At 47.0% G+C, this 27,777-nt stretch overlaps 1 protein-coding gene across 1 annotated transcript; it reads left to right on the top strand.

Moving 5' to 3' along the window:
* The first annotated feature begins 5,205 nt into the window (after positions 1 to 5,205).
* Positions 5,206 to 8,387, top strand: LOC101755317. The gene is made up of 2 exons (XM_004972720.3): positions 5,206 to 6,568; positions 7,979 to 8,387. The coding sequence occupies exons 1-2, from the start codon at positions 5,295 to 5,297 to the stop codon at positions 8,079 to 8,081; spliced, it is 1,377 nt and encodes a 458-aa protein (XP_004972777.1). The 5' UTR covers positions 5,206 to 5,294; the 3' UTR covers positions 8,082 to 8,387.
* Positions 8,388 to 27,777: the final 19,390 nt, after the last annotated feature.

The raw sequence follows: 27,777 nt of genomic DNA, 5'->3' as shown, positions 1-27,777 counted from the left end.
CTCCATTGCCACGGCCACATCCTTCTGATGGGCCACAGCCACCTTCGCGATTCTTTTGGCCAAAGCCACGTTCACCACGTGATGCGACGTTGGCTGACGACTGGTTGTAGCTGCTGCGGCGAAACATGTTGAGGCGGCTCTCAAAGTTCATGATATGAGCAAGGAGTTCACCATAGCCGATTGGCTCGACCCTGGTGGTGATAGCAGAGACCAGGGGATTGTATTCCTCATCAAGGCCTGTCAGGATATACCCAACAAGCTCGTCAACGCCGATAGAAGTTTGTGGAAGCGTTGAACCTCTTGCGAGGCCGCTCTACGTGTTATACAGGGGGCAGAAATAACCTCCGCCGTGGTTTACACGCCACATCTCAACAACCTGGAGATATCCTACTTATAGCTGTAGAATATGAACTAACTACAACTAATCTCGCAAGGTTGTTGAGCTCGTGACAAGATATTGTTACATGTTGTTTAACACACGGAAGAGTTTACTAAAGATCTATTATCCCGTTGTTATCCCCTGCCAAAGATGCTTGAAGGTGAGTTAATTGCATTTGCTTCTGCTGACCACTCTTCCATTGCACATTTAGTCTTTTCTACACTCTCAGCTGTTATATTATTCGGCATGCATTTGCGTAATAATTTTGAAGAGGAATTCGCGGGTGTGCTGTTGTAAGATTATTACTTTCCCATATTTGCTTTTTTTATTTCAATATCATGATTGCAACGATGATTTCTGTAGGAAAAACTAGGTTTTTTGCTTGCACTGGTGTACTTATAGGCCGCCACAAGTCCATCACAAGAATTCTGACTTCAGCATGTTTGGTTAGAATTGCTAATAAAAATGAGGTTGATGGTAACTTGAAGGTTTGTCCTGCAAATCATTCTGTACTGGCCCTGCTTGTTTATTTCATTTGTTAATTCCCTCATTGTCATTCGTTGCAGATTCTGGTGTTACTTCCAAATAATAAACATGCCAGAGGGAAACTGCGACATTATAATTTACTTTATAATATTGCTGTTATCAGCATCAGGTATTTCCATCGTCGTCGAATAGCAAAACTCCACATTAAGGGACCAGTTGTTCCTTCCAGTGAAGTAGTAGCTATAGGGCATAGCTTTGAAACAGGAAAACTCATGGTGACCAGCGGAGTGTTGACTGACAATTCAAGCAAACTTGTCAATGTAGAGGGAATCTCTACTTGCAAGATCACTATAAGGTACATTGCATTGGTTTCTCTTATGGTGGAATTAATTGTTGCATAAGATTTTGAGTGATTTAATACATTACATCTTTATTGCACTAAAAATATCACCATTTCATGTGTGTTAATTTCTTTTCTTTCTTTAAGGCTGGGATTGGATGGTCCCTGATTGATCTTTGTGGGAATTTCATTGGCATAAACTTCTATGGTGTGAAAAGAACTCCTTATATACCAAGACATATAATTATCGAGCTATTGGAGGGTTTTGATGGAAAAGGGTATGCCTTTTATTTATGTAGTTTTGAGAATGGTATATTTCATGTACATCATACTCTGGTTTAATAGAACTGCATTGTTTCTCAATGACTTGTGAATTTTGACCACTCCCATCTTTTCTACTTGAATTTTTGGCCATTAGTACCATGAACCGGAAATTGTGGAATCTAGGTCGGTTTGGTTGTTCTACATTGGTTCTTATTACTTAGTTTGAAACTCGTGTGCATTGTATTAGTTTGGCTGTTCTTTACTAAACCATTTCAGTGTTAAAGTTTTTGCATTGTTTGGACATAAAACATTGCGTTTTAACTGATGTTGCATGGTTTCAATCCTCTACCTAGGGTGATTTGTCAGTACCCATAGTCTTGTTTTAAATTCTCCCAACCCTTATGCTACGATGTGTGGCTTAATAACTGAGAATTATCAGCCACATTAGCCATATCCTTTGACATGCTAAGCTGCTTCACTGTGACCAAATCTACTTCCCCCGTCCCAAATTACTACTCGTTTTGGCTTATCTACATACATAAATAATGTGGTGTGTGCGTGTAGCCCTCCGCTATTCCGTACCCAGGGTACATAATAGCTACCCGAGCCATTCCCGCGAGCCGCGCGCGAGCGCCCCCTCGCACCATGCCCCGTTCCGTCTCCCCGGTTTTTTCCTTCCTGCGCGGCGTCGGTTTTTTCCTCCGGGTTTTTCCGCCTCTGCGCTACTCTGTATCGAACGTGGGCAAGCGTCCGTTTGTTTCCTCTGCCTTCTGTTCCGCCGGCAGCCACGCGTTCTCGGTGCTCCTCAGTGCACCGGTCGCACGCGAGGTAATTCATCGCTTCCCCGCAACAACACGCCAAATCGGAGCCTCAGCACCAGATGACCCCGTCCCATCGGATCTCCGCCATAGACAAAGCGGCCGCCGCTGTCGCCGTTTCACTCGATCGGCACGAAGGCTGCAGCCGCCGCCACTGTTGTAGACACGGCATTGCTGCTGCCGCTGTCATCCTCGACGGAGTGGGGCTGCCGCAGTCTTCATCGTCAAGGAGTGGGGCTGCCGCCGGGATCAATGTCAACGAAGGGGGCAGCCATTTCAGATCATAAAAGCAGTAAGTAGAGTTCAGCTATCTTGTAAAACCAGGTTCATAAAGTGAGAAACCCACCTCAGTAAAGAAGATAGAAGTTCGAGGTAACATCTGAGGGCATGTGACTCACCTCATGAACCTCATCTAACCCTTGAACGTCCTCTTCCATATCCTTAACCTTAAGGTCTTTTGGTTCCTCGGCGGCTCCACCTAGCCGCCGCCGCGCGCGGAGACGACAACGGGCCGACGCGCTCCGCCGGCGGCTCCTCCACCTCGAATTTGACCAGCACTTCCCGCCGCCGCCGCCACCGATCTGCGTTAGCATGTACTTGGGCGGGCCCCGCAGGTCTTCGAAGAGCGGGCTGAGCTTGACCAGCAAGGCGGCGCGGCACGGGTCCTTCCACGTCCACTAGCCGCGCTTGCCGGGGCCCATCGTGCGGCAGATGAGCTCCTAGTACCAGTGGTACTCCTGCCCCTCCCGGTGCACCTCCTTGTACTGCAGCAGCTTGCCCATGGTGATGCCCAGCGACAGGAACAGCAGCAGGCCCACCAGAAGCGCCGTTAGCAAGCTGCAGCGCGATCCCCGCTGCCAGGCCCCCCGCGGTGCCGCCCCTGATCACCGTCGCCTGGGCGATGCACGACGCGGCAAGGATATGGTGGCGACTCTGGTGGATACGGCAGCTCTGGTGCCGGTGTAGGAGATGGTGGTGAGCCGCATCACGGCGAACCAAGCAGCGGCGATGGAGATGGGGCTGGATACAAGCGGCGGAGCCTGGAGCAAGCACGGCCAGTGGCCATGTAGATAGCCACATCATACTGCACGGCCAGTGGCCATGTAGATAGCCACGTCATACCGATGTTATGGGTCCAAACCCGTTTGGGACCAAAATGAGACCCGAACGGCGTTTAAGGGCCTGGTTGGTCGTTTTGCGAGTTTAGGGACCGGGATGACACAGTGAGACAAGTTTAAGGACCGCCAGCGCACTTTACTCTATTAAAACTCTTAAACACCATGTTTGGTTCTCTGGTCCATGGACTAAAGTTTTAGTCCACGGACTAAAAGTGGACTAAAGTGCTTGTTAGTTTCTTGGACTAAAAACGACTAAAATCATTAAATGATGTGGAAAGAAGACCATTTTGCCCCTGGCCCCAAATTGCCTCGTTCATCCTATTGCCCCTGGCGCCAAAATCTTCTGGCACCAACTCCCTCCTTTCTGCTCTTTCACTGGACAAACCTCATGGAGCACAAGCTTGCTCTTCTCATGGCGCTTCTCATCGGTGGGCATGAAGAACATCCCTACGGTGTACTCACATGGCCGTGGAATCTCAAAACCAACGTCTTTGTTTACCTGCCATAACCCAAAAATGAAAAAACACACCCAAAGTGAATCCCTCAACTACAGAAAGCTCTTCTCACTTGTTAACAACTCCAACTAAATTTGCCTCTCTGAAAAAGGCATGCGGCAGTGCAACAAGGATGCTAGCACCATCGCCGGTGTTCTTCTCGCAGCCGCAGGCGCCACGGTGGGATATTCTCTCGAGCATCTTGATGGCATCATCGATCTACAGTTGAAACAGTAGCCAGGGCAAACAACTCAGACATGGACACAATGCTGAACATCAGTTAGCTGCACTGCGGAATAATCAACGCCAAGCAGCGCGTGCTTAGTCGTGTAGGTGCTCACGGTTTTGCGGCCGGGCTCGACGGAGAGCTCGGCGATGAAGCTGATGCCACAGGAATCGCGCTCCAAGGACGGGTCATAGAGCCCGATGCTGCTCTCTGGTATCTTTGAGATCGACCTGACGCCCGCCGCCGATGCCACAACCCCTTCATGGCGCCGCGCCGCTCGCTCAACCCACGGCAAGGCCTGCGCGCGCTGCTATGCAGTGGGGAGTGGCGCGCCGTGGAGAAACCGCCCGCCCTCTAGCGACATACAGCCGCCGCCGCAACGACGGTGCTGTATCGCCCCGCCATACGCCGCTGCGGGAAAAAATTGGGGCGAGCGACGAGTGGCGTCAGAATGAGAAGGAGGGGGCGGATCCGGCATGTGGAGCTTTGAGGGTGGCGGATCCGGCGGGGGAAATGGGACCAAGCGGTGCGGGCGGCCGGAACCGAGCGAACGGTAGGCGGCGTCAGGGAGGGGGGGAGCGAGCGGATGGTGAGCGACGTGGGAGGGCGCGGCCGCCGGCGTGGAGGGGGAAGCGAGCGCCAGCCGGGTTCGGGGGAGGGAAGCGAGCGGGGGAGTCTGGCGGTGGGGGTGGAAGGACCGGTGGGGAGGGTGCGGGGTAGGGGGTCAACAGAACATTTTAGTCGGTTTTAGGAAGGTATGAGATATTTTAGTCATCTAAAATTTTTTAATCACTTTTTAGACAGATGTTTGGCTCTTGGCTCTTTAATCACTTTTTAAGTTCATATTTTAGTCCTGAAGAGGAACCAAACACCCCTGAACCTTGCGCTCAAAAAGCCTAAACTTCTTTCTTGGACCGAATCCCTCTCTATCCTGGCCCATACCTCCTCCTTCCCTCTTTCCAATAGCTTGAATCCAGCCCATAAAACCCCAGCATGGGGCCACCACTTCTCTTCCCTCGGGCCTTTTTAGCCCAAAACCTCCCCGCCTCTGCTAAGCCGGGCCAACAGCCCAAAATCTCTATTTCGGCAGCCAAGCCGCCGCTCAGATCCGATACCCTCCTCACCTCCGCGTCGACTCTCCCCGCTCCGCCCACACACCAGATCTTCCCATGGCCGACTCGTCCGTCCATCCGTTCCTCAGGATCCCTCCGCTTATCCACACCGAGGATCCGGGTTCTCCTCCTCCTGAGTCGATCCTCCTCGACCGATACGGCTACCTCAGCTGTCGCCTCAACGGCACTACCGCCGATGGCTTCACGGCGGACGGCAAGAGAATCCAGGTCACCTTCTGGGCGGCCAGCCCGCCGCGGGTCTCCTGCTTCACTGTCCATTGCCCCGACGTGAAGCCCTCCGCGTTCTACAAGTTGCCCACGGTCATCTACTCGGAGGACGACCTCGTCCTGCTCCGCATCCCCATCCTCCGTCAGGACGACAGCCTCGACGCTGAGAGCTGCCACTACTTCGTCTACCAGGCCGGCACCGAGAACAACCGGCCGTCACTTAAGATGTTACCCATCCCGCTCGACTTCCCGTTCTCCTACCACGAGCTTGTGCTTTTGCGTTGCCGCGACCAAGATATGTTCTACTTCGCCCTGCTTCATAGGATCATCGATCCTGAGAACAACGGGAAGCGATTTGATCTCCACCTGTACAACTCTAAGACAGGTACATGGAACACTGAGCATCAGTTTGTTGATTCAGTGAATTATGTGAATTATTTATATCCAAACATTGCGGTCACCATCGGAGGTGAGTTCGGTTCAGTGGGCTGGGTCGATCTCTGGCGGGGCATGCTTATCTGTGACCTTCTCCGGGACAACCATAGTATTCGCTATATTCCATTACCATTGCCACTGGTGCCCAAGCCGCTCAAGGGTTATCAGAAGTATTTCCGGGACATTGTTGTTGTTGGAGATTGCATCAAGTATTTCGAGATGAGCTACGACGTCAGACCATGCTCTGGACTCACCTCTGCAACTCAAGGTTTGGTGGCTGCAACTAAGAAAATGAAAATTTCAGATATTGGTTCTGGGAACAACTGGGAAGAGGACTGCACTTTCAAATTTTCTGACATCCCAGTGGACAGCCCCAAGTTTGCTCGAATGCTGATGCTGCCTAATCTGAAACAGGTTAAAAATACAAAGCTAACCTTGATGAGAGACTGTGCGGGTTACCCTGCTCTGAGCTTGCATGATGCTGATGTTGTTTACATCATGCACACACCTGATCCCGATGAGGACAAGGCATTGGTGATTGCACTTGATATGAGAAAAAAGACTCTAAAAGATGTGGCTGATTTTGGCTCTGGAAGGCCTCTGGGTTACACTTTCACCTACCTTCAAAGTGGGATCTCCAAGCATCTGAACATTTGGTCCTCCTCCAGGTAATTTTGTTTGCATTCTCTGTTTTGGACCAACGTAGTACATATAAACTAAAACTAAAATGTACCAGCAGCACAAGTAGGTGCTTTCATTCTGAAGCTGCGGTATCCATTTGTTATCTGGCAGGAGCATTTGTTTTAATTATGTTATACTACTAACATCATGGTATAATGTGTAATAACGCTCATTTTGCTTCCGGTCTTCATTATTAGTTTATTCATAGCAGTGCTCCTAGTCCTAGTGTTCTTTAGATCTGTCTGGTTTATTGTTATTCAATTAACTATTTGTCTCTCAATTGTTAATATTGTACCTGCATTGATAAATCGTACTATCTTTTACATTTCCATCCGCAAAATTAGCACTTATAGCTCCCCCGCCACTACATCTACATTCTGGAGCTTCTTTTTGATGAAGTAGAAGGGATTGTTTCATTTCACCATTTAAAGAAGTCTGTCTCAACTGTACTGCATTGTTCCCTATCATGTCTAGTAAAACCCTTCTCCCGGAAGTTTCTGCTTATAGTGTGCTGTGCCTGAAAGATCATATGGTTCAGCAGTTTGTTCATGGGTACCAAATATCTATTATCCTATCTCATAGCCAGGATTCATCTTTCATGTGTTCCACCTTGCATGCCATGTTGTGTAACTCGCCCTTATTGGTCATGGTTAAAATGGTGCTAAATGTGCAACACTAAAACAATGCTTGCTTCTGGAATGTGCACATGCCTGCTACCAGGGGTGGAGCCAGAATCAGCTCAAAGGGGGTGCTGAGACTCTATAATTGAACTAAGTTCATGTTTTATGTTCAAAGTTTTAAGATAAAACAGTTAATATTAAATGGACTAGCATGAACTGAGGGGGTGCTGGGGGTAGGGGTGCTGCAGCACCCCCAGCACCCCGTGCAGCTCCACCCCTGCCTGCTACAATTTTTCCTTTTCTCTTAAGATTTATTAATTTTTATCAGAACCAATATGACTTCAATTGAACACAGTAAGCACTATCTGTATTACTAGTTGCCTAACCTTGTGATTTTTCATACCATCTAAGGAGCCAAATAATCTTTATAGTTAACTTCTTTGAGGGGAAAATGTTAACACACCAGTGCTCAGTTGTCTCATTTCCATAATTCAAGCACACGTTGCATGTTGCAGGCCATATGGTGTGCCTCACCCTTACTGAACAGAATTTCTTGGTCATTATTGCCAAAATGATGCAAAAATTTGCACCAATGAAGCAATATTTTCTTTTGGTACATGAACATGCTTGCTATGTAATCCTTGCTTTTGCTGTTTAGGTTTCTGTTAGTACATAGACATGTTTACTATAGAATTCTTGCTTTTTCTTATCATCTATAATTATTGTTTTCACACCAAGGGATTTTTTAACTAAGATGCACTCTTGTACATGAAACAGATATGGAAGGATTGCTGGTGAAACAAGTAGGGATGGATGTCTGGGGCCATGCAAGCTAGAAGTTCTAGGGGTGAACGCTGAACCGCAGCCAACCGCAACCTAAGTCTAAACTTGGAAGCAAAGCACAAAGGGTACTACTTAGCATGGTGATCACTAAATTGGTGTGCAAGTTGAAACAAAGCCCTTCACACCTCACCCGTGGTGTGATGTCTATGAGGTGTTGCATTATTGATGGACCTGTATTACATTAGCTTGCATCGTGTCAACTATGTTTGCGAACTATATTTGTTAGTCATCGAGGACTATGTGGCATGCTAGCCGTGTGAGGGCTGTTATTTATGGATGAATGCATTTTTTTAAACACATATTTCATTACTTATTTATGGATGAATGGCCATTGTCAACAATATCTAAGCATCTTCCGAGGGTCCTAGGAGTGCTGCTGACCTCTCTGCATGATGTATGGATGTCTGCATGGTGTAATTCAACTAGTTTGTATCATAGAGTTCACACCTGTAATTGTACTAAAGTGGGCATCCGGGATGAGTTGCTACAATCGGGGTGTGTTTTGTTGCTTTGTATCATTTGTATTATTTGATACGTGCACGTATGTGTTGACGCCAGATTTTGTCACTAGGAGAATCGGCGCCAAGAAGAAGAGGAATCGGAGAAGCACAGTTGGGAATCGGCTAAATGGTGCTATGGTGCGAGATCGGCCGGTGACTTTTGTTTCGCTTTGGGTCGAATGCACCAAGGTCCCAATCGGTAATCTTTTGCCGATAAGGAATCGACCGATTTGGAAGATGGGCTAATTGGGCCTGTATGGGCTTGGAAAGAGATAGAAGGATAAGATGGAAATCAGCCCACGAAGCGTGGAGTAACTAACCTAGCACGAATTGTGCTTGTAGATATTCGTTTTCTGTTTAAATTAGGGATAGAACTCTAGTCGGTTAAGAAGTTATCTGTACGGGGCTATAAATAGCTACCTTTGTAAATCTGTAATCATCAACCAATCAATACAACAAGCTACTTTTTTCCTCGTACTTACTTTCAAGCGACTTCGCTACTGTTTTTTCTCTTTTTCCACGAGTTCGTGCGGATTGGCGGGGCTGCATCATCTTGATCTCCGACCGATTCTGTAAGTTCCGTTTATCGAGTAATATCTAAGCTTTAACTCCGGGCGTATCGCTGTGGTTTCGTTTAGATTTATTCACTAGTTATCGATATTTACTAGATTCATAGGTCTTACTTGTTTTTCTAGTCTTTATCACCAATTATCCAGCTAGGAATTGGTAGTTTCGGCTCTTTCCATATTTTGCTATCAAATTCATCTATTGCCGATTAGATCTGTTCCTAGTGTTGTTATCATAGCTTTGTACCGATTCCTTTAGTAATTTCTTGTCTACAAGGCTACAGAGATCGGGCTGTCCTATAGCCGATTTCGTTGTTACAGTAAATCGGCCGGTTCGCTGATAAACTCTCTCGAGATCGGAAAGTAGCCGATCGAGATTTCTGGACCTGACACGTATTCTTCCTTGCCAATCAATAGGTCAGATTGGCTGGCACGCCGCGCGAATCGCACCAGGGCATTCACCCGAACAGGAGCTAAGCAGATTCTCCCGGGTCGTGTGTCGGTCGCTGGGATTCGGTTGACCGATTTCTAGCGCCAACACACTTTTGGCACGCCCGGTGGGACCAATACAACCGCCATCATGTCGAAAGCTGCTGAAGTCTCCGAAGATAACGTCATCGAAGTGACGGAAGCAGATTTGAAGGACGACCAGAGAGAAGATCTGGACAAGTATATGGCACAGTTCCGGAAAACTTGTCTGAAGTCTTTCAGTCGCTCCAGAAGCGGGGAAACCATCAAGAAGACTCCGTTCTCTGCTCCCCGCCAGATCACGATTTCTGAAGATTCGGATAAAATGTCCGATATGATTCAACAATCTATTCATCACGCCTTCATCGACCAGTCCCCGGTGCTTTCAAACATGGTGCACAATGCCGTTGTCAACTCCTTTGCCGGAGGCATACCTCAAGGGTACCGGGGACCGACATATTTTCAGCCGATTCCACCAAATCAGGCTTATCCGTATTCGGCTTCACAGCCGATTCAATCTCCTGTTGGAAGTTCAGGCGCTTCTGCATCATCAACTCCTTTGGGATATGGCTCCATCCAGCTGTCTTCTACACCATTCCCTCCAGTCAGCCCATCACCCTGGGGGGCACCTTCAGCCATGGCTGGTCTGAATCAATCGGCCAGTCAAGGAAACCCTCCGTCCAGGCATCCTCCCAGGCGGCCATTCGGCCGACCATACCACCATACCAGCCTGTCGCTCCGGAGGTTAGCAAGACAACAGAGCTCATGCTATATGATGAAACGAGTGGTTCATTCAAACAGCCGACCTTTACTACACCGCCGGCTTACACTCAGATACCACCTTTTCATCAGTCTCCTTTTATTCAGCCTCCGATTTATCAGCACGTGCCGATACCTCAGCCAACAGTTCACCAGCAACAACCAGATTGGTCGGCACGAATTGCGGAGGTGATGCAAGAACAATTCGGCTTGAAGCCAAAAATGCAAACTTATACTTACAGAACACCATACCCGTCTACATATGACCTATTGCCGTTCCCCCATCGGTATAAAGTTCCTGATTTCACTAAATTTTCGGGGATGGATGATACTTCGACCGTGGAACATGTGAATAGATTCATCATCCAATGCGGAGAAGCAGCTACGCAAGATGCCCTACGGGTACGATTGTTCTCGTCATCTCTGTCTGGTTCGGCCTTCCAATGGTTCACGACTTTGCCGCCAAACTCAATTATCACATGGGCCGATTTAGAAAAACAGTTCCACAAGTACTTCTATGCCGGGGTGCATGAGATGAAGCTGTCTGATTTGACTAGCCTCCGGCAAAGGAGTGATGAGCCGATACCCTCGTATATACAGAGGTTTCGGGAAATCAGAAACAAGTGCTACTCTCTGGCTCTAACCGATGCGCAGTTGGCCGATATAGCTTTCCAAGGCCTTCTGCCCCACATCAAAGAAAGGTATGCTTCACAGGAGTTCGAGAGTCTGAGCCAGATTGTTCACCGATTGTCCGGACAAGAGGTGCGCTCTTTCGATCCGCGGAGGAATTTCCAAAAGAAAGTGGCGTTCCTGGAAGAGTTAGAAGATGAAAAAGATGTTGAAGTTGGATTTGCGGAGTGGATCAAAGGGAAGAAGCCGATATCATGCCCATTCGGCAAAAAGGAGCCGGAAGCATTCGGTTTTGACACAACTAAGGCCGATAAAATCTTCGATCTTCTCCTCCAGGAAGGGCAGATTAAACTCTCACCATACCATACAATACCTTCTGCCGAACAATTAAAAAAGATGAAGTATTGCAAGTGGCACAATGCCACGTCACACGATAACAACGAGTGCAAGATCTTCAGGCAACAGATACAGTCGGCCATTGAGCAAGGCAGACTTAAATTTGAAGTGCCGGCAAAATCAGCCAAGCCAATGAAGATCGACCAACACCCCTTTCCTACCAATATGGTTGATACGGGGAAGAATTCACTCCAAACAAAAGTGTTGACGTCTGACTCGGCCAAAAAGAGTGGCGCCGTTGATCCCAGAAATCAAGCTATGCCTGAAGATGTCAAGGGGAAGCGGCGGATGGAGAACGATGATGGTGAGTCAGAAGAGCCACGCATTACTTCCCAGTTCCTGCTCCAGAAGTACCAACGTCAGCATGAACGCTCAAGGTCCCGAGAAGAAGCGATGCGTCGGCACGAGGAGCACTGGAGATGCCCGTTCTTCATTCATTGTTGGGAAAATAACCTCAGGCTACCTTCGGCCGATACTTGCCCGGAGTGCAACGGTCCGTATCGTGGCAATCGGCCGTTCAACAGGTCTCGCTCCAGAGACGGAAGGCTAGAACCGATCAGCAGGGATTGGCGCAACCAAGATGACCAGCGCCCTCCCGTGCGTGATCGGCTGGGGGGCAGAAGTGACCGATATGATCGGTCAGAAGATAAACGCCATGATAGGCAGGGGGGCAGGACCGATCGGCGTGACCAGTCAGATAGCAAGGCCAGCGTTCACAGCCGGCTCGAAGAGATGGCCGATGCTCGGGTGACGGATGAAAACCCGTTAGGACGCGAACCAGAGTGGGAGCGCGCCAGGTCAGGGGGAAGACCAATAAACCCCAGGTGGTGTCCCGATGGATTGACCAAGTCTCAAAAACGAAGAATCCAACGTCTCCGCCAATGGGAACAGCAAGAAGGAGAAAGCGTGACGGACAAGAAGGAAGGAAGGCCTCGGGTGTGGCGCCCCAAAAGAAACGATAAAGGAGACGACGAGTTGGCGGGTGATGAATCGGCAGCCGAGATCGGCATGGTTTTCATTTTGCCGATGGAATTCATGACTCCCGCCGATCAACAGGACGTATCGGCAATAGAAGAACAGACGGCGCAGTTGGCTTTGGAGCCGATGATGGCCACGTTCGAAAAGCCCGAAGATGACAAACGACAACATATGAAGGCATTGTTCCTTAAAGGGCATGTTGACGGTCGCCCCCTCACTAGATTGATGGTCGACGGAGGAGCTGCTGTCAACATCATGCCGTACGCCGTGCTCCGGAAACTGGGGAAAAGCGACGACGACCTGACCAAGACGGACATGATGCTCAAGGACTTCGAAGGCAAGGTGTCAAACGCTCGTGGTGCTCTCTGCGTCGACCTCACCATCGGCAGTAAGACCCTTCCTACCACATTCTTCATTATTAATGGCAAGGGATCCTACAATATGCTACTTGGCCGAGACTGGATACACGCAAACTGCTGCATCCCGTCAACTATGCATCAGTGCCTCATACAATGGGTCGGTGATAACATCGAGGTGGTCAAAGCCGACTCCGCGTACAGCATTGCAGCAGCCGACACACAGCAGTGGAGCTGTGAAACCGTCAGGTGCATATCAGGTAGGGTGTGGGAGACCGATTTCCTGAAGGTCACCGATTTTGGCCTACAGCCGATCCGAGCAGTCGGCTCCGAAGACTCAGAATAGATGGATCAGTTCGCCCGAGAAGATGGGAAGCTAGGGCACGGATTCACGTCGGCCGATTCATTAGAGATGATAGACTTAGGTGATGGAACCAAACCAAGGCCGACTTTTATTAGTGCAAATTTAGATCCAGAATACAAGTGTAAATTGACAAATTTATTAAGAGAATTCAAGGATTGTTTTGCTTGGGAGTATCACGAGATGCCCGGTTTAGACCGATCTATTGTTGAACATCGGCTACCCATAAAGCCAGGGTATCGGCCGTACCAACAACCTGCACGGCGTTGCAATCCTAAAATTTTACCAGACATAAAAGCTGAAATAACTCGGCTAATCGAAGCAAAATTTATTCGGCAATGTCGTTATGCCGAGTGGATTTCTAATATCGTGCCAGTGTACAAGAAAAATGGGAAGTTACGCGTTTGCGTTGATTTCAGGAATCTTAATCAGGCCACACCGATGGATGGTTACCCCATGCCAACGGCCGATGTACTGATCGACGCTGCCGCGGGACATAAAATCATTAGCTTCATGGACGGAAACGCTGGATACAATCAAATACTTATGGCCGAAGAGGACATACCCAAAACGTCCTTCAGATGTCCAGGCCATCTTGGTTTGTTCGAGTGGGTGGTGATGACTTTCGGCTTGAAGAATGCTGGCGCTACATATCAGAGAGCTATGAACTACATTTTTCACAAACTCATTGGCCTCCTGGTAGAAATCTACATCGATGATGTTGTGGTCAAGTCCAAAAGTCACGAGGAACATCTGGCCGATTTGCGAAAAGTGCTAGAGTGTACCAAAAAGCACGGTCTTAAGATGAATCCGAACAAATGTGCTTTCGGCGTATCCGCCGGATAGTTCTTAGGATTCATGGTGCACGAACGAGGCATAGAAGTCAATCGGAAGACCATAGCGGCCATCAACAAAGTCGTGGCCCCACAGAACAAAACCGAACTGCAGTCTCTAATCGGCAAGGTGAACTTCATCAGAAGATTTATATCTAATCTATCTGGACGGATTCAAGCGTTCACGCCACTTCTAAAGTTGAAGCCAGACCAGGAATTTATATGGGGAGAAGAACAGCGCAAGGCGTTAGAAGATATCAAGCGATACTTAGTCTCACCGCCAGTCTTGGTTCCCCCTCAAACTGGTAAGCCGTTTAAACTGTATTTATCAGCCGATGAAAAAGCTATTGGGTCGGCTCTAGTCCAAGAGTTTGAAGGCAAAGAGCGGGTAATTTATTACGTCAGTAGAAGACTCCTGGATGCTGAAACAAGATATCCTCCGGTAGAGCGTTTGTGCTTGTGTCTTTACTTCTCATGCACCAAACTCAGGCACTATCTACTGTCGGCAGAATGTGTAGTCGTATGCAAAGATGACGTAGTAAAATACATGCTATCACTGCCGATATTGAAAGGACGAATCGGCAAATGGATCTTAGCTTTATCAGAATTTGACCTGCGGTATGAATCGGCAAAAGCCGTCAAGGGTCAAGTCATGGCCGATTTCGTCGCCCAGCACTGTGGACCGGAGATCGCCCTCGTGGAACTGGCGCCTTGGCAATTATTTTTCGACGGGTCGTCATGCGGGGTCGGATCAGGAATCGGCATCGTTCTCATATCGCCTCGGGGGGCAAGCTATGGTTTTTCTCTGCCGATAGAAACCGCCGCTACTAACAATCAAGCGGAGTACAGAGCTGTATTAAAAGGCTTACAACTATTGAGAGAAGTCAAGGCCGATTCTGTTGAGATCTTCGGAGATTCTATGCTTATTGTGGATCAATTGACCGGAAGGGCTGAGTGCAAAGATGACGTATAAAGAATTTATTACGAAGATTGCTTACAGCTTTTAAAAGAATTCAGATCGGCAGTAATCGAGCATGTTCCAAGGGACCGCAACGAAGAAGCAAACAAACTCGCCCAGCACGCATCCGGGTATCGGCCGATTCTGGGCGCTATGGCTTTAGAACTCGCAGCTGACGACTAGCGTAAAGAAATTGCCGATTACCTGAAGGATCCGTCTAAAAAGGTGGAGCGACGAGTACGCTTTCATGCCACCAAATACGTACTGCTCGAAGATGATCTGTTCTACCGAACGATTGACGGGGTCCTTCTTAAATGCCTTGGGACAGAAGAGGCCAAGACTCTAATGGGAGAAATCCATGAAGGGGTATGTGGAGCACACCAATCGGCACATAAGATGAAGTGGATGATCAGGAACAACGGGTACTATTGGCCTACGATCCTTGAAGACTGTTTCAAATATTATAAAGGTTGTTAGGAGTGTCAAAAGTTTGGAAATGTCCAACGTGCACCCGCATCGGCCATGAATCCCATCATCAAGCCATGGCCGTTCAGGGGGTGGGGAATAGACCTTATCGGCCAAATTTACCCACCGTCAAGCAAGGGGCACAAATTTATTGTGGTGGCTACTGATTACTTCACCAAATGGGTGGAGGCAATCCCGTTGAGAGCCGTGACATCGGCTATCATGGCCGACTTCGTAAGGGACCACATCGTCTACCGATTCGGCATCCCTCAGACTATAACAACCGATCAAGGAACGATGTTCACATCGGGGGAATTTGAGGAGTTTACGACCGATATGGGAATCAAATTGTTAAATTCTTCTCCGTATTACGCTCAAGCCAATGGTCAAGCAGAATCCTCCAATAAAGGAATAATCAAGTTGATCAAAAGGAAAATCGAAGAACAGCCAAAGAAGTGGCATCTATGTTTGACTGAGGCCCTGTGGGCATACAGGATGGCTTGTCATGGGGCTACCAAATTGTCTCCCTACCAGTTGGTGTACGGTCACGATGCAGTACTACCGTGGGAATCAAGGGCAGGATCGAGACGCATTTCGCTCCAGGACCAGTTATCGGCCGATGATTACTCATCACTTATGAAAAGGGAACTTGACGATTTGGCTTGCCAACGATTGAGGGCCCTGATAAGCATTGAAGAAAATAAAAAGAGAGTAGCCAGGTGGTACGATAAGAAGGTCAAAGTCAAACAGTTCTCTCCTGGAGATTTGGTATGGAAGTTAGTGTTGCCGATCAGGTCGAAAGATCCTAAATTCGGAAAATGGTCCCCTACCTGGGAAGGGCCGTATAAAATCGGCAGATGCGCTCCAGGAAATGCTTATATTTTGGAAACAATAGAAGGAGAAGAATTTACCAGAGCTCTAAATGGAAGGTACTTAAAAAGATACTACCCTAGTATATGGGACGGAGCGTGAGAAATTGACCGTGACACAATCACACATAGCCGATACAAATCGGTTCAAACACATAGCCGATACAAATCGGTTTAAACACATAGTCGACCGGATCGGCCGATTACGTTCATTCGGTACGGGTGACGGGTTACATGGCCGACAAAACATTTAGTCGCCCTTAGAACAAAAAATACAAAAACAAACTAGTTGTTCTTCTTCTTGGACGCCTTCCCGTTCTGCTCCAACTTGTTCACGACACGGAGGCGCGAGGTCTCTGCCGCCGTGAGGACGACTGGCCGAGGAAGTAGACGGTTCCTGTCGGTGGGGGGTCGCTGGCCGCCGTTCCTCTCCATGAAGTCCAAAATTGTGCGGGCTGCCGAGGTGACGTCATCTTCAGGTTCGTCATGGCGATGGCCCCCGACGGTTGGAGATCGGCGATTATTTTCATTCACCACGGAATCCAAGACCACACGAGCTTCCGCAGTAATGTGGTCTCGGAGTTCCTCTCGGTGAGCCAGGATCAGCGCCTTGTCCTCCGATGACAATGGGTCCTCGGAGTGGATGCACTCGATGGCGCGCACGAGCTCAGGGCTAAGACGTTGAGGCTAAAACAAAGAAGGGATAAGAAGGAACATTCTTTTCCTAAGATCTAAGGGAAGGTAAAGGTCAGGGCTTCACCTGGTTAACAGAAGAAGAGGACGATGAAGCCATGACAGAGCAGTCGCGCCGATGAGAAGAAGAAGAAAAGTAAAACGAGAGCCAGGTCAGTGCTATCGGGAGTAGGCGCGGAGGTCGGTATTTATGGAAAAAATGCGTGGAAATCTGGTAAGGCCACGTCCCATCGGTAATAAGGAGGCAGTAAATAGAAAGGGCATCGCGAGGGACGGTCAAAGAAGATAGTAAATGTTCGTACAAAACAGTCAGTGTTTTACAGATTACCCAGAAGGGTATCGATAGCCGTGATGGCCCGACGCCGGATCTGATCGGCAGAGTCAAGAACCCGTTGGTCTTCTTCCACCGATCCAGGGACCTCCGATGCGCTGCGATGAAGTCTCAAGGCCTCATGAGCAAGTCGCTGCCTCTCCCATGTCAAATCGGCAATAACAGAGGGCAGCTCTTGGAGTTTACTCTCTTCGGCACTGATTGCTTTAGTCACTTGCTCCATCTCCTTGACGAGCTCCGCCCTTCGACGTTTGAGGCGGTCTATTTCACCGATGATCGTCGGACGGGAATCTTCTAGAACATGGATACGCCGATGCGCCTCTTGAGCCTGATGCTTGAAAGCGTCTTCATCTTCACGAGTCTTGGCCAGTTTTGCACGATCGGCCATATGACGAAGGGCCCTGAAGACTGGGATCCTCATGGACTCGATGAAGGCCGCCGGCGCCAGGGCCTCCTCCGCCTCCTCTGGCACTCGTCCGCTGACGTCACTGAAGAGCTGCCGAATCGGCGAAGCATCTTCTACTAGTCGGCCGATGTCCCCCTGAAGGAGGGATCGGATAGTGGAAAGTTTAGCTCGGACGTCATCAGGAATGGAGCTCAGGGCGACTTGGTGGGAAGCGACTTCTTTGTCATCGGAAAGAGCAACCGCAAAGGAGAAGAGGCTGTTGTCGGGGGAGTCTTGTTCCTAAAGAAAATAAGGAAAAAGGATAAGTCGGCGGGGAATGAGAGCAAATCGGCTGGGTGAAAGCCGAGATAGAAACTTACCATTTTGAAGCGAATTTCCTCATGCTGCACCTGTAAAGCCGTCGTGTCTTGCTCAGGAGCCTGCGCCATGGGTTCATCAGATGAAGAAGACTCCACGATAATCGGCGCAGTGCTTGGTCCAGCTCCCTGAGAAGAGATCGGTGGTCGAGGAGCGTTCGGGGTGCCGATGGCCTGTGTCAGAAGGTTGAATAAGTACATTACGAAGATACCGGAAGGAAATCGGTAAGATAAATATTATACCTCAACGGATGGGGGCGGGGGCGCGTCGATGTCTAGTTGAGTTGCTGCCGATTGTTGTATTTCTATAGGGGCGCTCTGTGTGGTCCAAAGTTAAGAAGGGTTAATATCAGAATGACAATCGGAGATAGCAAAACTCAGGCTTACCTGTATGGCTTCCAACAATAGTGATGCGGCAGCCGCCCCGGCTTGTGTGATGGTTTGAGTATTGGCACTTTGAATGACCTGGGAAGGTAATGCGGTCGAAGTTTCTGCCGATACGAGCACAGGAGGATCCGCCGATTCCGTACGAGCCCGGACTCGGCGACTGGTCTTTTTAGTGGTCCTCTTATGAACTTGCTTTGATCGGCCAGCAATCACGTCAACAGACGGAGTGTCATAGCCGATAAGAGGATAAGTAGTATATGGATGACTCTCTATTAGTCGTCCGCTGCGGCTATGCGTTGGAGGGGTCCGATTCTCGGCCTAAAGAAATAATAAAATCATTAGTACTCAACCATGTTAAGAGGAATAAAAATCGGTTATGTGAAGTACCTCGGCGTTTGGGTCAATGTTGGCCGGGTCTAGAAGGTTGCAGTATGCCGATGCTGAGTTGTAGAAAAGAAATTGCTTCCAATCGGCCCACCAAAGTTTGAACGGCTGAACGGCAAATGGAGCTAATAGCCAGTCGTTCAAGTTAATTGTACTGGAGTCCGGAATTCGGTCTCGCAACCGACCGTAATCCAGGCCAGATGTGAGCTCATCTCTAAACTTGATTCGGCCAGCAAAATACACATGAATCGGCAGCTGACCCATGCCGAATTGTCGTGCTGCAGCGGAGGGGTTGTAGAATTCGTACGTAGGGGCATCCTTCCCTGAGAAGAAGTTGGCCGGTAGGAGCCCTGGTTTGATCAGCCCTTCATAAAGATCTTCATCAAATCGGCCAGAAGCTGAATCGAAGCAGGTGGGGAACTCAAAGACTGGGTCATTTCGCTGATACAGAAACCAAATGGTTGTGTCTTCATTAAATCCATTGTAAAAGCACTGAAAGTACTCGGCTACCTTTGTAGCAGAATACGCGCAACCTGGGAAAGCTGACGCCGCCTCGCCAAAGGACATGCATCGGCGGCGTTCGGTAGGGTCCTTTGCCGATTCGACATTGGGGAACGTCATGCGGTCCACCGGCTGCTGGGTGATTCTGCTCATGTAAAGATTCAACCACAGATTGACAAACCACCAAGGCCCGCCTTGATTGCCGATCGGCTCTCCCTTGGATAGTCTTGTGCCGATTTGATGAAGCATGTGGTACACAGCCCCTAGTAGATGTTTTCCGAGGGGGACACGGTCTCCTCTGGACAGTGCTTCGGCTAAGGCTTGGGTGTTGGTTGTTGGGTCGGCGGCTCTTCCGCAAAAGAAGTGCTTTTCTAGCCACATCATCAGGAAAGCCGCGTGCTCCCTGTTCTCAACAGTCCCGGTCTTCTTATTACTTCTGATGAAGCCCTTCCAACCGCCGATTCCCCTTGTGTCCAGCCGATGTGACGTTGTGGTCAAAAGACGGAAGAGTGTGTCCGGGGAGGATATGTCAAGGAAGGTCAACAGGACCACATCGGCTAGTGTGGGGGTCATAGGACCGTGCCCAAATAAGAATGCATTAAGTGCATCAGACCAAAAATAAGAAGCTGCCATCACTAACGGCTCATTTTTCTCCATTTGAGATAAGGAAAGGTTGATGCACTGGGCGATTTTGAGCTCGTCCCATGAAACGCTCCTTGATGCGGCCACCCGTTGGTACCACTCCCTCCAACCTGGGGTTTCATTCGGCTAGGATCTAAAAGTACCCACCCAGTGATCTAAGTTCATATCAGACCGTTTGAAGGGTATCCGGTCGGTTTCCAAATTTATGAGATCTATTGGATCTGGGTTTCCCATGGGACCGAGACAAACAAGGCCGGGACTTCCCGTGAGGTGAATGGTAATTCTATGCCTAACTGCCTAAAAAAGGGGAGTGTGGAAAAGTAAGAAACAGATCTAGGGTGAATACATTGCCGATAGAGGAAGGATTCGGTATTTACCTCTGGGATGAAGTTCTGAGTGATCGGCGTGGTCGCCGATGCGGATGCGGACGATGGGGCCGCGATGGGGATCGCCATTGGGATCTCCGATGAAGCTCTCTCATCTGTGGAAGGAGTGACGGTTGTCGCTACCACCATCGGAGGCGCTACCTCTGGGGCGTCGCGCGAAGGAGAGCTGCCGGAAGGAGCCGCCATTGGAAAGAGAAGAAGGGAGAAGTAACAGGAAGTGGAGCTAGAAAGCTTCGGTGGCAAGGGAAAAGTGCTGAGAGAGGAAGAATGCGCGCGCGCTGGGAAAAGAGACGTGAGCTTGAAGATGAGTTGCGGTGAGGCGCTATTTAAAGGATGCCTGAAGGGGGGTAAAAATGGAATTTTTATCACGCCGGCGCTTCGAGTTTTTCGGGGGTAGTGGTTGTCTTGGGCGCCCGTTTCGAAAAATTGCAATGATCAGCTGGAAGACCGCGAAACGGAAGGATATTTTCACTGCGGCCGTTTCGGAGGGGAGGTTATAAAGAATTTCGAAGTAAAGGACTATGCTTTACTCCGAAACTGGGGGGCATGTGTTGACGCCAGATTTTGTCACTAGGAGAATCGGCGCCAAGAAGAAGGGGAATCGGAGAAGCACAGTTGGGAATCGGCTAAATGGTGCTATGGTGCGAGATCGGTCGGTGACTTTTGTTTCGCTTTGGGTCGAATGCACCAAGGTCCCAATCGGTAATCTTTTGCCGATAAGGAATCGGCCGATTTGGAAGATGGGCTAATTGGGCCTGTATGGGCTTGGAAAGAGATAGAAGGATAAGATGGAAATCAGCCCACGAAGCGTGGAGTAACTAACCTAGCACGAATTGTGCTTGTAGATATTCGTTTTCTGTTTAAATTAGGGATATAACTCTAGTCGGTTAAGAAGTTATCTGTACGGGGCTATAAATAGCTACCTTTGTAAATCTGTAATCATCAACCAATCAATACAACAAGCTACTTTTTTCCTCGTACTTACTTTCAAGCGACTTCGCTACTATTTTTTCTCTTTTCCACGAGTTCGTGCGGATTGGCGGGGCTGCATCATCTTGATCTCCGGCCGATTCTGTAAGTTCCGTTTATCGAGTAATATCTAAGCTTTAACTCCAGGCGTATCGCTGTGGTTTCGTTTAGATTTATTCACTAGTTATCGATATTTACTAGATTCATAGGTCTTACTTGTTTTTCTAGTCTTTATCACCAATTATCCAGCTAGGAATTGGTAGTTTCGGCTCTTTCCATATTTTGCTATCAAATTCATCTATTGCCGATTAGATCTGTTCCTAGTGTTGTTATCATAGCTTTGTACCGATTCCTTTAGTAATTTCTTGTCTACAAGGCTACAGAGATCGGGCTGTCCTATAGCCGATTTCGTTGTTACAGTAAATCGGCCGGTTCGCTGATAAACTCTCTCGAGATCGGAAAGTAGCCGATCGAGATTTCTGGACCTGACACGTATTCTTCCTTGCCAATCAATAGGTCAGATTGGCTGGCACGCCGCGCGAATCGCACCAGGGCATTCACCCGAACAGGAGCTAAGCAGATTCTCCCGGGTCGTGTGTCGGTCGCTGGGATTCGGTTGACCGATTTCTAGCGCCAACAGTATGAAATGGTTCAAAATAATAATGATTATTTTGTTTGGTTAGATGAATTGTACCATCCCGGTCCCCGGTCATGATGAAGCCATCCCACTTAATACATTATTTACTAATAATAGCGAACCATATGATGCAAACAAATTGGTTGAACCCACCATCTAGGATCATCCATGCATTTAATCTTGTGGTGCATGTAACCAAATACACCTTTAATCCAACCAAATAAAAGGAACAGTATTTATCTTTATACGAACTTAAATGATACGAGTAACCAAATACCCTAGTGCCTCTTTGGCTATGTGGCTGCCGACCTCCTTTAGCCTCATCCCTGAGGAACTCGTGTTTTCATTATCTAGTTGCCGTGTCTCTTTGGTTATGTGGCTGCCAACCTCCTCTTATGATTTTGCTATCTGGTTGGTGAGCACCTTTCTTTGTGCCTTTTAGGGCTTGAGGCTGTAGTGATGATGTGGCCCAATTCTGCCAACTAGAGCTTGAGACGCCCATTCGGCGTGCCTTTTTTCCATCTCAGTTCAGAACTTATACTACTAGAGTCTGAGGCACGCCTCCAGCGTGCCACTCATTCGTTCCATTTTCAAGCAAACAGACATGCCAAGTTTTGATATTTTACATTTTATTTCATGACCATTGTGATGGTGACTCATTTAATAGTTGTAACTAGTATATTATTTGAAATATCATTTTCAAAACATTTCCATATCCTTATAACAATTTTTCGCAACATTTCCATAGTTGTACTGAAATGCACTGTTTTGCATCGTTTTTTGTGCACTAACTAAATGCTCCAAAATACTCCCAAACATCATCTAGGGTCTAATGGAGTAGATTGGATGCGTTCCTAGCGAAAAAATCCGTCAAAAGTTCGCTACCCCAAAACAGTGCATTCGGTACCGAAACGCACCCATTTTGCATCATTTTTCGTGCACTAGCGAAATGTTCCAAAATGCTCCAAAAATTCATCTAGGGTCTAATGGAGTAGATTGGATGCGTTCGTAGCGAAAAAATCCATCAAAAGTTCGCTACCCCGAAACAAAGCATACGTGTACTAAACACACCCGTTTCGCATCGTTTTTCTGCACTATCAAAATGTTCCAAAATGCTCCCAAATATAATCTAGGGTTTAATGGAGTAGATTGGATGCGTTTGTAGCAAAAAAAATCCATCAAAAGTTCGCTACCCCGAAACGGTGCATATGGGTACCGAAACGCACCCATTTCGCATCGTTTTTCTGCACTATCGAAATATTCCAAAATGCTCCCAAATATAATCTAGGGTCTAATGGAGTAGATTGGATGCGTTCGTAGCGAAAATTTCATCGGAAGTTCGATATCCCGAAATAGTGCATTCAGGTACCGAAACGCATCCGTTTCACATCATTTTTTGTGCAATAGCAAAATGCTCCCAAACATCATCTAGGGTCTAATGGAGTAGATTGGATGTGTTCGTAGCAAAAAAATCAGTTGGAAGTTCGCTACTCGAAACAGTGCATTTGGGTATCGAAATGCACCCGTTTCGCATCGTTTTTCATGCTCTAGCGAAATGTTCCAAAAAGCTCCCAAATATAATCTAGGGTCTAATGGAGTAGATTGGATGCGTTCGTAGCGAAAAAATCCGTCGAAAGTTCGATATCCCGAAACAGTGCATTCGGGTACTGAAACACATCCGTTTCGCATCGTTTTTTTTGCAGCGAAATGCTCCCAAACATCATCTAGGGTCTAATGGAGTAGATTGGATGTGTTCGTAGTGAATAATCAGTCGAAACAGTGCATTTGGGTATCGAAATGCACCCGTTTCGCATCTTTTTCGTGCACTAAGGAAATACTCTAAAATGCTCCCAAACATCATCTAGGGTTTAATGGGGTAGATTGGATGTATTCGTAGGGAAAAAATCCGTTGGAAGTACGCTACCTCGAAATAGAGCATTCGGTTACCGAAATGCACCCATTTCGCATCGTTTTTCGTGCACTAGCAAAAATTTCCAAAATGCTCCCAAAACCTGCTGGCAATGGGCTATTCTGCCACATAACGGAGATTCAAGCAAAAAAATGACAAAATGTCAAAGAAGGTTTGATCCAAAAGGCATTTCAACACATTTCACGGTTAAATGTACATGGTTCAAGGAAAACATAAGTGCACATGTAGGTTGTATCACTTGTATCTCCAAACGAATTCTCCATTGAACCGCACATATATATATGAAGTTCAAATCTTAGGATCAAGCTGCGACAAAGATGAACAGGGGAAGGGGAATGAGCAGTTCAGCGATCCCACCAGTGTGCGATGATAGGACACCCAATGAGTAGATAGTAGCAAGCAGCTATCGGGCCTCCTTTAGCTGAGTCATAAAAGCCATGACTATTTATGACTGACAAGCTAGGTCAGAAATAATGCCATTTATGGATCGAATGCCTCTCTATCCTGGCATACCTTCTCCTTCCCTCTTTTCCAATATCTTGAATCCAGCCCAGAAAACCCCAGCATAGGGCCACCACTTCTCTTCCTCAAGCCTTTTTAGCCCAAAACCTCCCCGCCTCTGCTAAGCCGGGCCAACAGCCCATGAAGCTCGCCTCTGCTTCCATTGTGCTATCTATCCTGCGCCGAGTACCGTGTTTCTATCCAGCTTGATATATGAACATTATTGCAGTTGGCATTTAAGAGCAAAAATATATGTACATACATTTTAATAAGAATAAGCCAACTCAAGATGCATGGATGGTGATACCTCTAGCTCAAATAGCCTTATCTTGATCTACAGTTGTGATCATAACTTAATATATTTTGATAATTGTACACCTGCAAAGACACATCTAGAATCACGTTTCAGGCTTGTGCATCAGCCAAGAGATGGTGTTCGTTTTTCAGTGTGCTATCCCCCTCGTGAAAAAATGTTCACATTATTTTAAGTTGCTTACTTAAATTATTTTCTCTCTAACTGCGAATGGAAGTCACAAAGAGGGAACATTTGTGAGGCCATTATCTCAAAAATGCAATGGGGATGCTTTTCTTTTCTTCCATTTTGCTTGTTAAACTATACTCTGCAAGTGTAGTGGGGACATTCTCTTTCTAGAAGATTTACATGATTTAGGCTAGAACTTGAGGTCGGACTACAACATGTCTTAATAATCTGATATGTGCCATGATTCCTGAATTGCAGTTTACTCTTGAGGTTCTGTACCTATTTATCTGTTACTGTATTATGTTCGTGCTCCTATGGTACATATGCATCCTGGAAAAATGGATGGAAAAATGGATTGATGTGTGTCTGTGCTTTCTTGAGATGTGCAGATAACCAGTCCCTTTCTTGTAATGAAAAAAAAATCATATCAATCTACATTGACCTTGAGGTTATCATGCATTCTTTGACATGGCAGGTTAATGCACAATGTGGTTCCATCACTCATGGTGAATGCAGGAATATGATGGATAAAAGAGGGCTGCTGGATTTAGCCCCCTATAATCCCACTCCTATGACAAGGTTCAGGGCGTTTGTGCCATCGGAGGTAACTGAGGATAGGATAGCATAGCAATCTAGCTTCTATGTTTGAATGTGATTATTCTTAATTAGTGATTATGCAGGTTTCTTGCTGCTTAGCTTCAAGATCCTTACTAGTGGCACGATAATAGGCAATAGACATTAGGTTTAGCAGGGATTGTTCTAAAATCATTTGGGGCTAGAAGCTTTTCTCCTATCCACCTACTGACTGTCCTTTTTATATAACTTAATGGAAGACTCTCCATGATGACGCATGTGAATGGAAATAGCTTATATTGCAATTATATGCAAAGCAGATAGCAGTTTGCAGGATCCATCTCATGGAAAAGCCATAACAAAATGAATGGGAACTGAAGAACAACAGACTGGCAACAATAGAAAACCAAATCAAAGCTGCATGCAGGAACCTAACCTAAGGTCATTGAAGTTTCGCAAGAAGATGGTCCTGGAGCTCAAGAACAGTGCAGAGGGTGCTCTAAAATGACAATTGAACTGAGCCCAATGTTTAATTTAGCCACCATTCCAGCTATGCAATCATGCTGACACTATTGAGGAACTCTGTATTAAGAGTAGTGCCATCAAATTTGAACAAAGCAACAGAGATTACTGGATGCCATCTCACTGCAAGGTGACCTAAGCAGACCATTTAAAATGTAACAATAAGGAACCTTAAATCTGTAATATCAGGTACTACATAGATATATATAACAATATAGAATGGCATGCCTAAAATTCAATACATGCAATTTAAGCAGAGCAGATACTGACATGATTTGAGAAACCTAACCAACGACTAGTTCATATAACAACTATGGAAGTGGCACTTTGATCCACCCTTTACTACATAACTTTAACTAGTAATCAATTTTAAAAAATATGCATATAATATCAATAAGAAAAACGTTTGCAGGACCCATCTCATCTCATAGAAGAGCTAAAATAAAATGAACGGAGTTGAAGAATAGAATGGTGAAAATGGGTAATATAACCAAATCCAGGCAGGAACCTAATCGCAGCACATGGAAGTTTAGCTAGATGGTCCTGGTGCTCAACACCTGCACAAAAGATGCTCCAAAAGGCTATGTTTGGGTCGGAGCCAGCCGGAGTTGGGTAATTCACGTAACACTGTTGGCCTTCTGCTCGTCAACTCCAGCTTGTCATGAAGCATGGGCCTTGGTAGTAGAAGCCATCCCGTCAACCCTGTAGAGACAACATCACACAACGTCAGGGACTAAAAAAGAAGCCAATCGGACCTACCATAAGCATTTCGGATAGAAAGAGGCATATTGACAAGGCAAAGTAGTTTCGTATGCAATGTTTCTAAGTTCAAAGCTTCAGAACATCTGGAATGATTAACAAAGTATACTGATCTGAATTTATTAACTCATATCAAGGGATCAAACCAAAACCTGCACCTAGCACCAAATTCGGATTGGCAAATCATATCAGCATCTCTCAGATGAATGTATATCAGGCAGTAAGAAGCATGCACATCTGAAAATTTACATCACTGAACCAAAACCAAATCGCTCATCTGAATTTTTAATTGGAACTCATCTAGTCATATTCACAAATAAAAGTATAAAGCTCATCAAATCATTTATAAGAGAAAAGAAGGAAACAAATCTCTAGTTATCTGAATAGGTATCTCTTATCCAACAAATAAACCTTGTCGAAAAGGACTGATCTACATTGTGGAATAATCAACATGGATAATATGCCAACTAAAAGAATTTTTATTTGGATAGATACTAGAATGGCATAAAACATGAGCATACTACAATTAGAAACTATGCCTAGATTTATTTATTTTTAATTGATGACTAGAATGATCTTGGCAAGAACCAATTTACAGGCGCAGCAGCTCTTGGTGTCTCAGCGAGATAAACTGAGATAAGAGAAATCATGTAGTGCCAATTCAAGTCAATGCATCCAGATAACCATGAGATTGCATTAGCACATGGATCTTGTCTGTAAGCTGGGCATGAAAATTGCTCTCAGAACTAGGCTCAATGTCTGAACGAGGTCAGCAGGTCAGAGGGATTTTCGAAAGAGGGAGGGAGGCAACCTGCTCCAGACCATCTACGGCCAACGATCTACCTGCACAAATCATTGGTACCTTAGTGGGAAATCAATCAAAATCAACTGAAAACACACGGGAGAAGAATAGAGGGCACCTTGCGATGGGGGAGAATGAGATCTCATTAATCCGTAGAAATCAAGGTGAAGGGGGGTATTAGGAAGCTATCGTGACCGAGGAAGAACTCCACAAATGCGATTCCGTTGCAGTCAACCTGGATCGGAAGGTGGGAGGCGCGACGGGAAACTGAACTGCCACGACGAATCACCCACGTTCGGAGGAAAAAGTCGAAAAAAAACCCGGAGGAGGTGGG

This window comes from Setaria italica, chromosome VI (genome assembly GCF_000263155.2).
Source record: "Setaria italica strain Yugu1 chromosome VI, Setaria_italica_v2.0, whole genome shotgun sequence".
Taxonomy (NCBI): domain Eukaryota; kingdom Viridiplantae; phylum Streptophyta; class Magnoliopsida; order Poales; family Poaceae; genus Setaria; species Setaria italica.
Note: the sequence above shows the minus strand (reverse complement) of the source record. Positions and strands in the feature narration are given on the sequence as shown.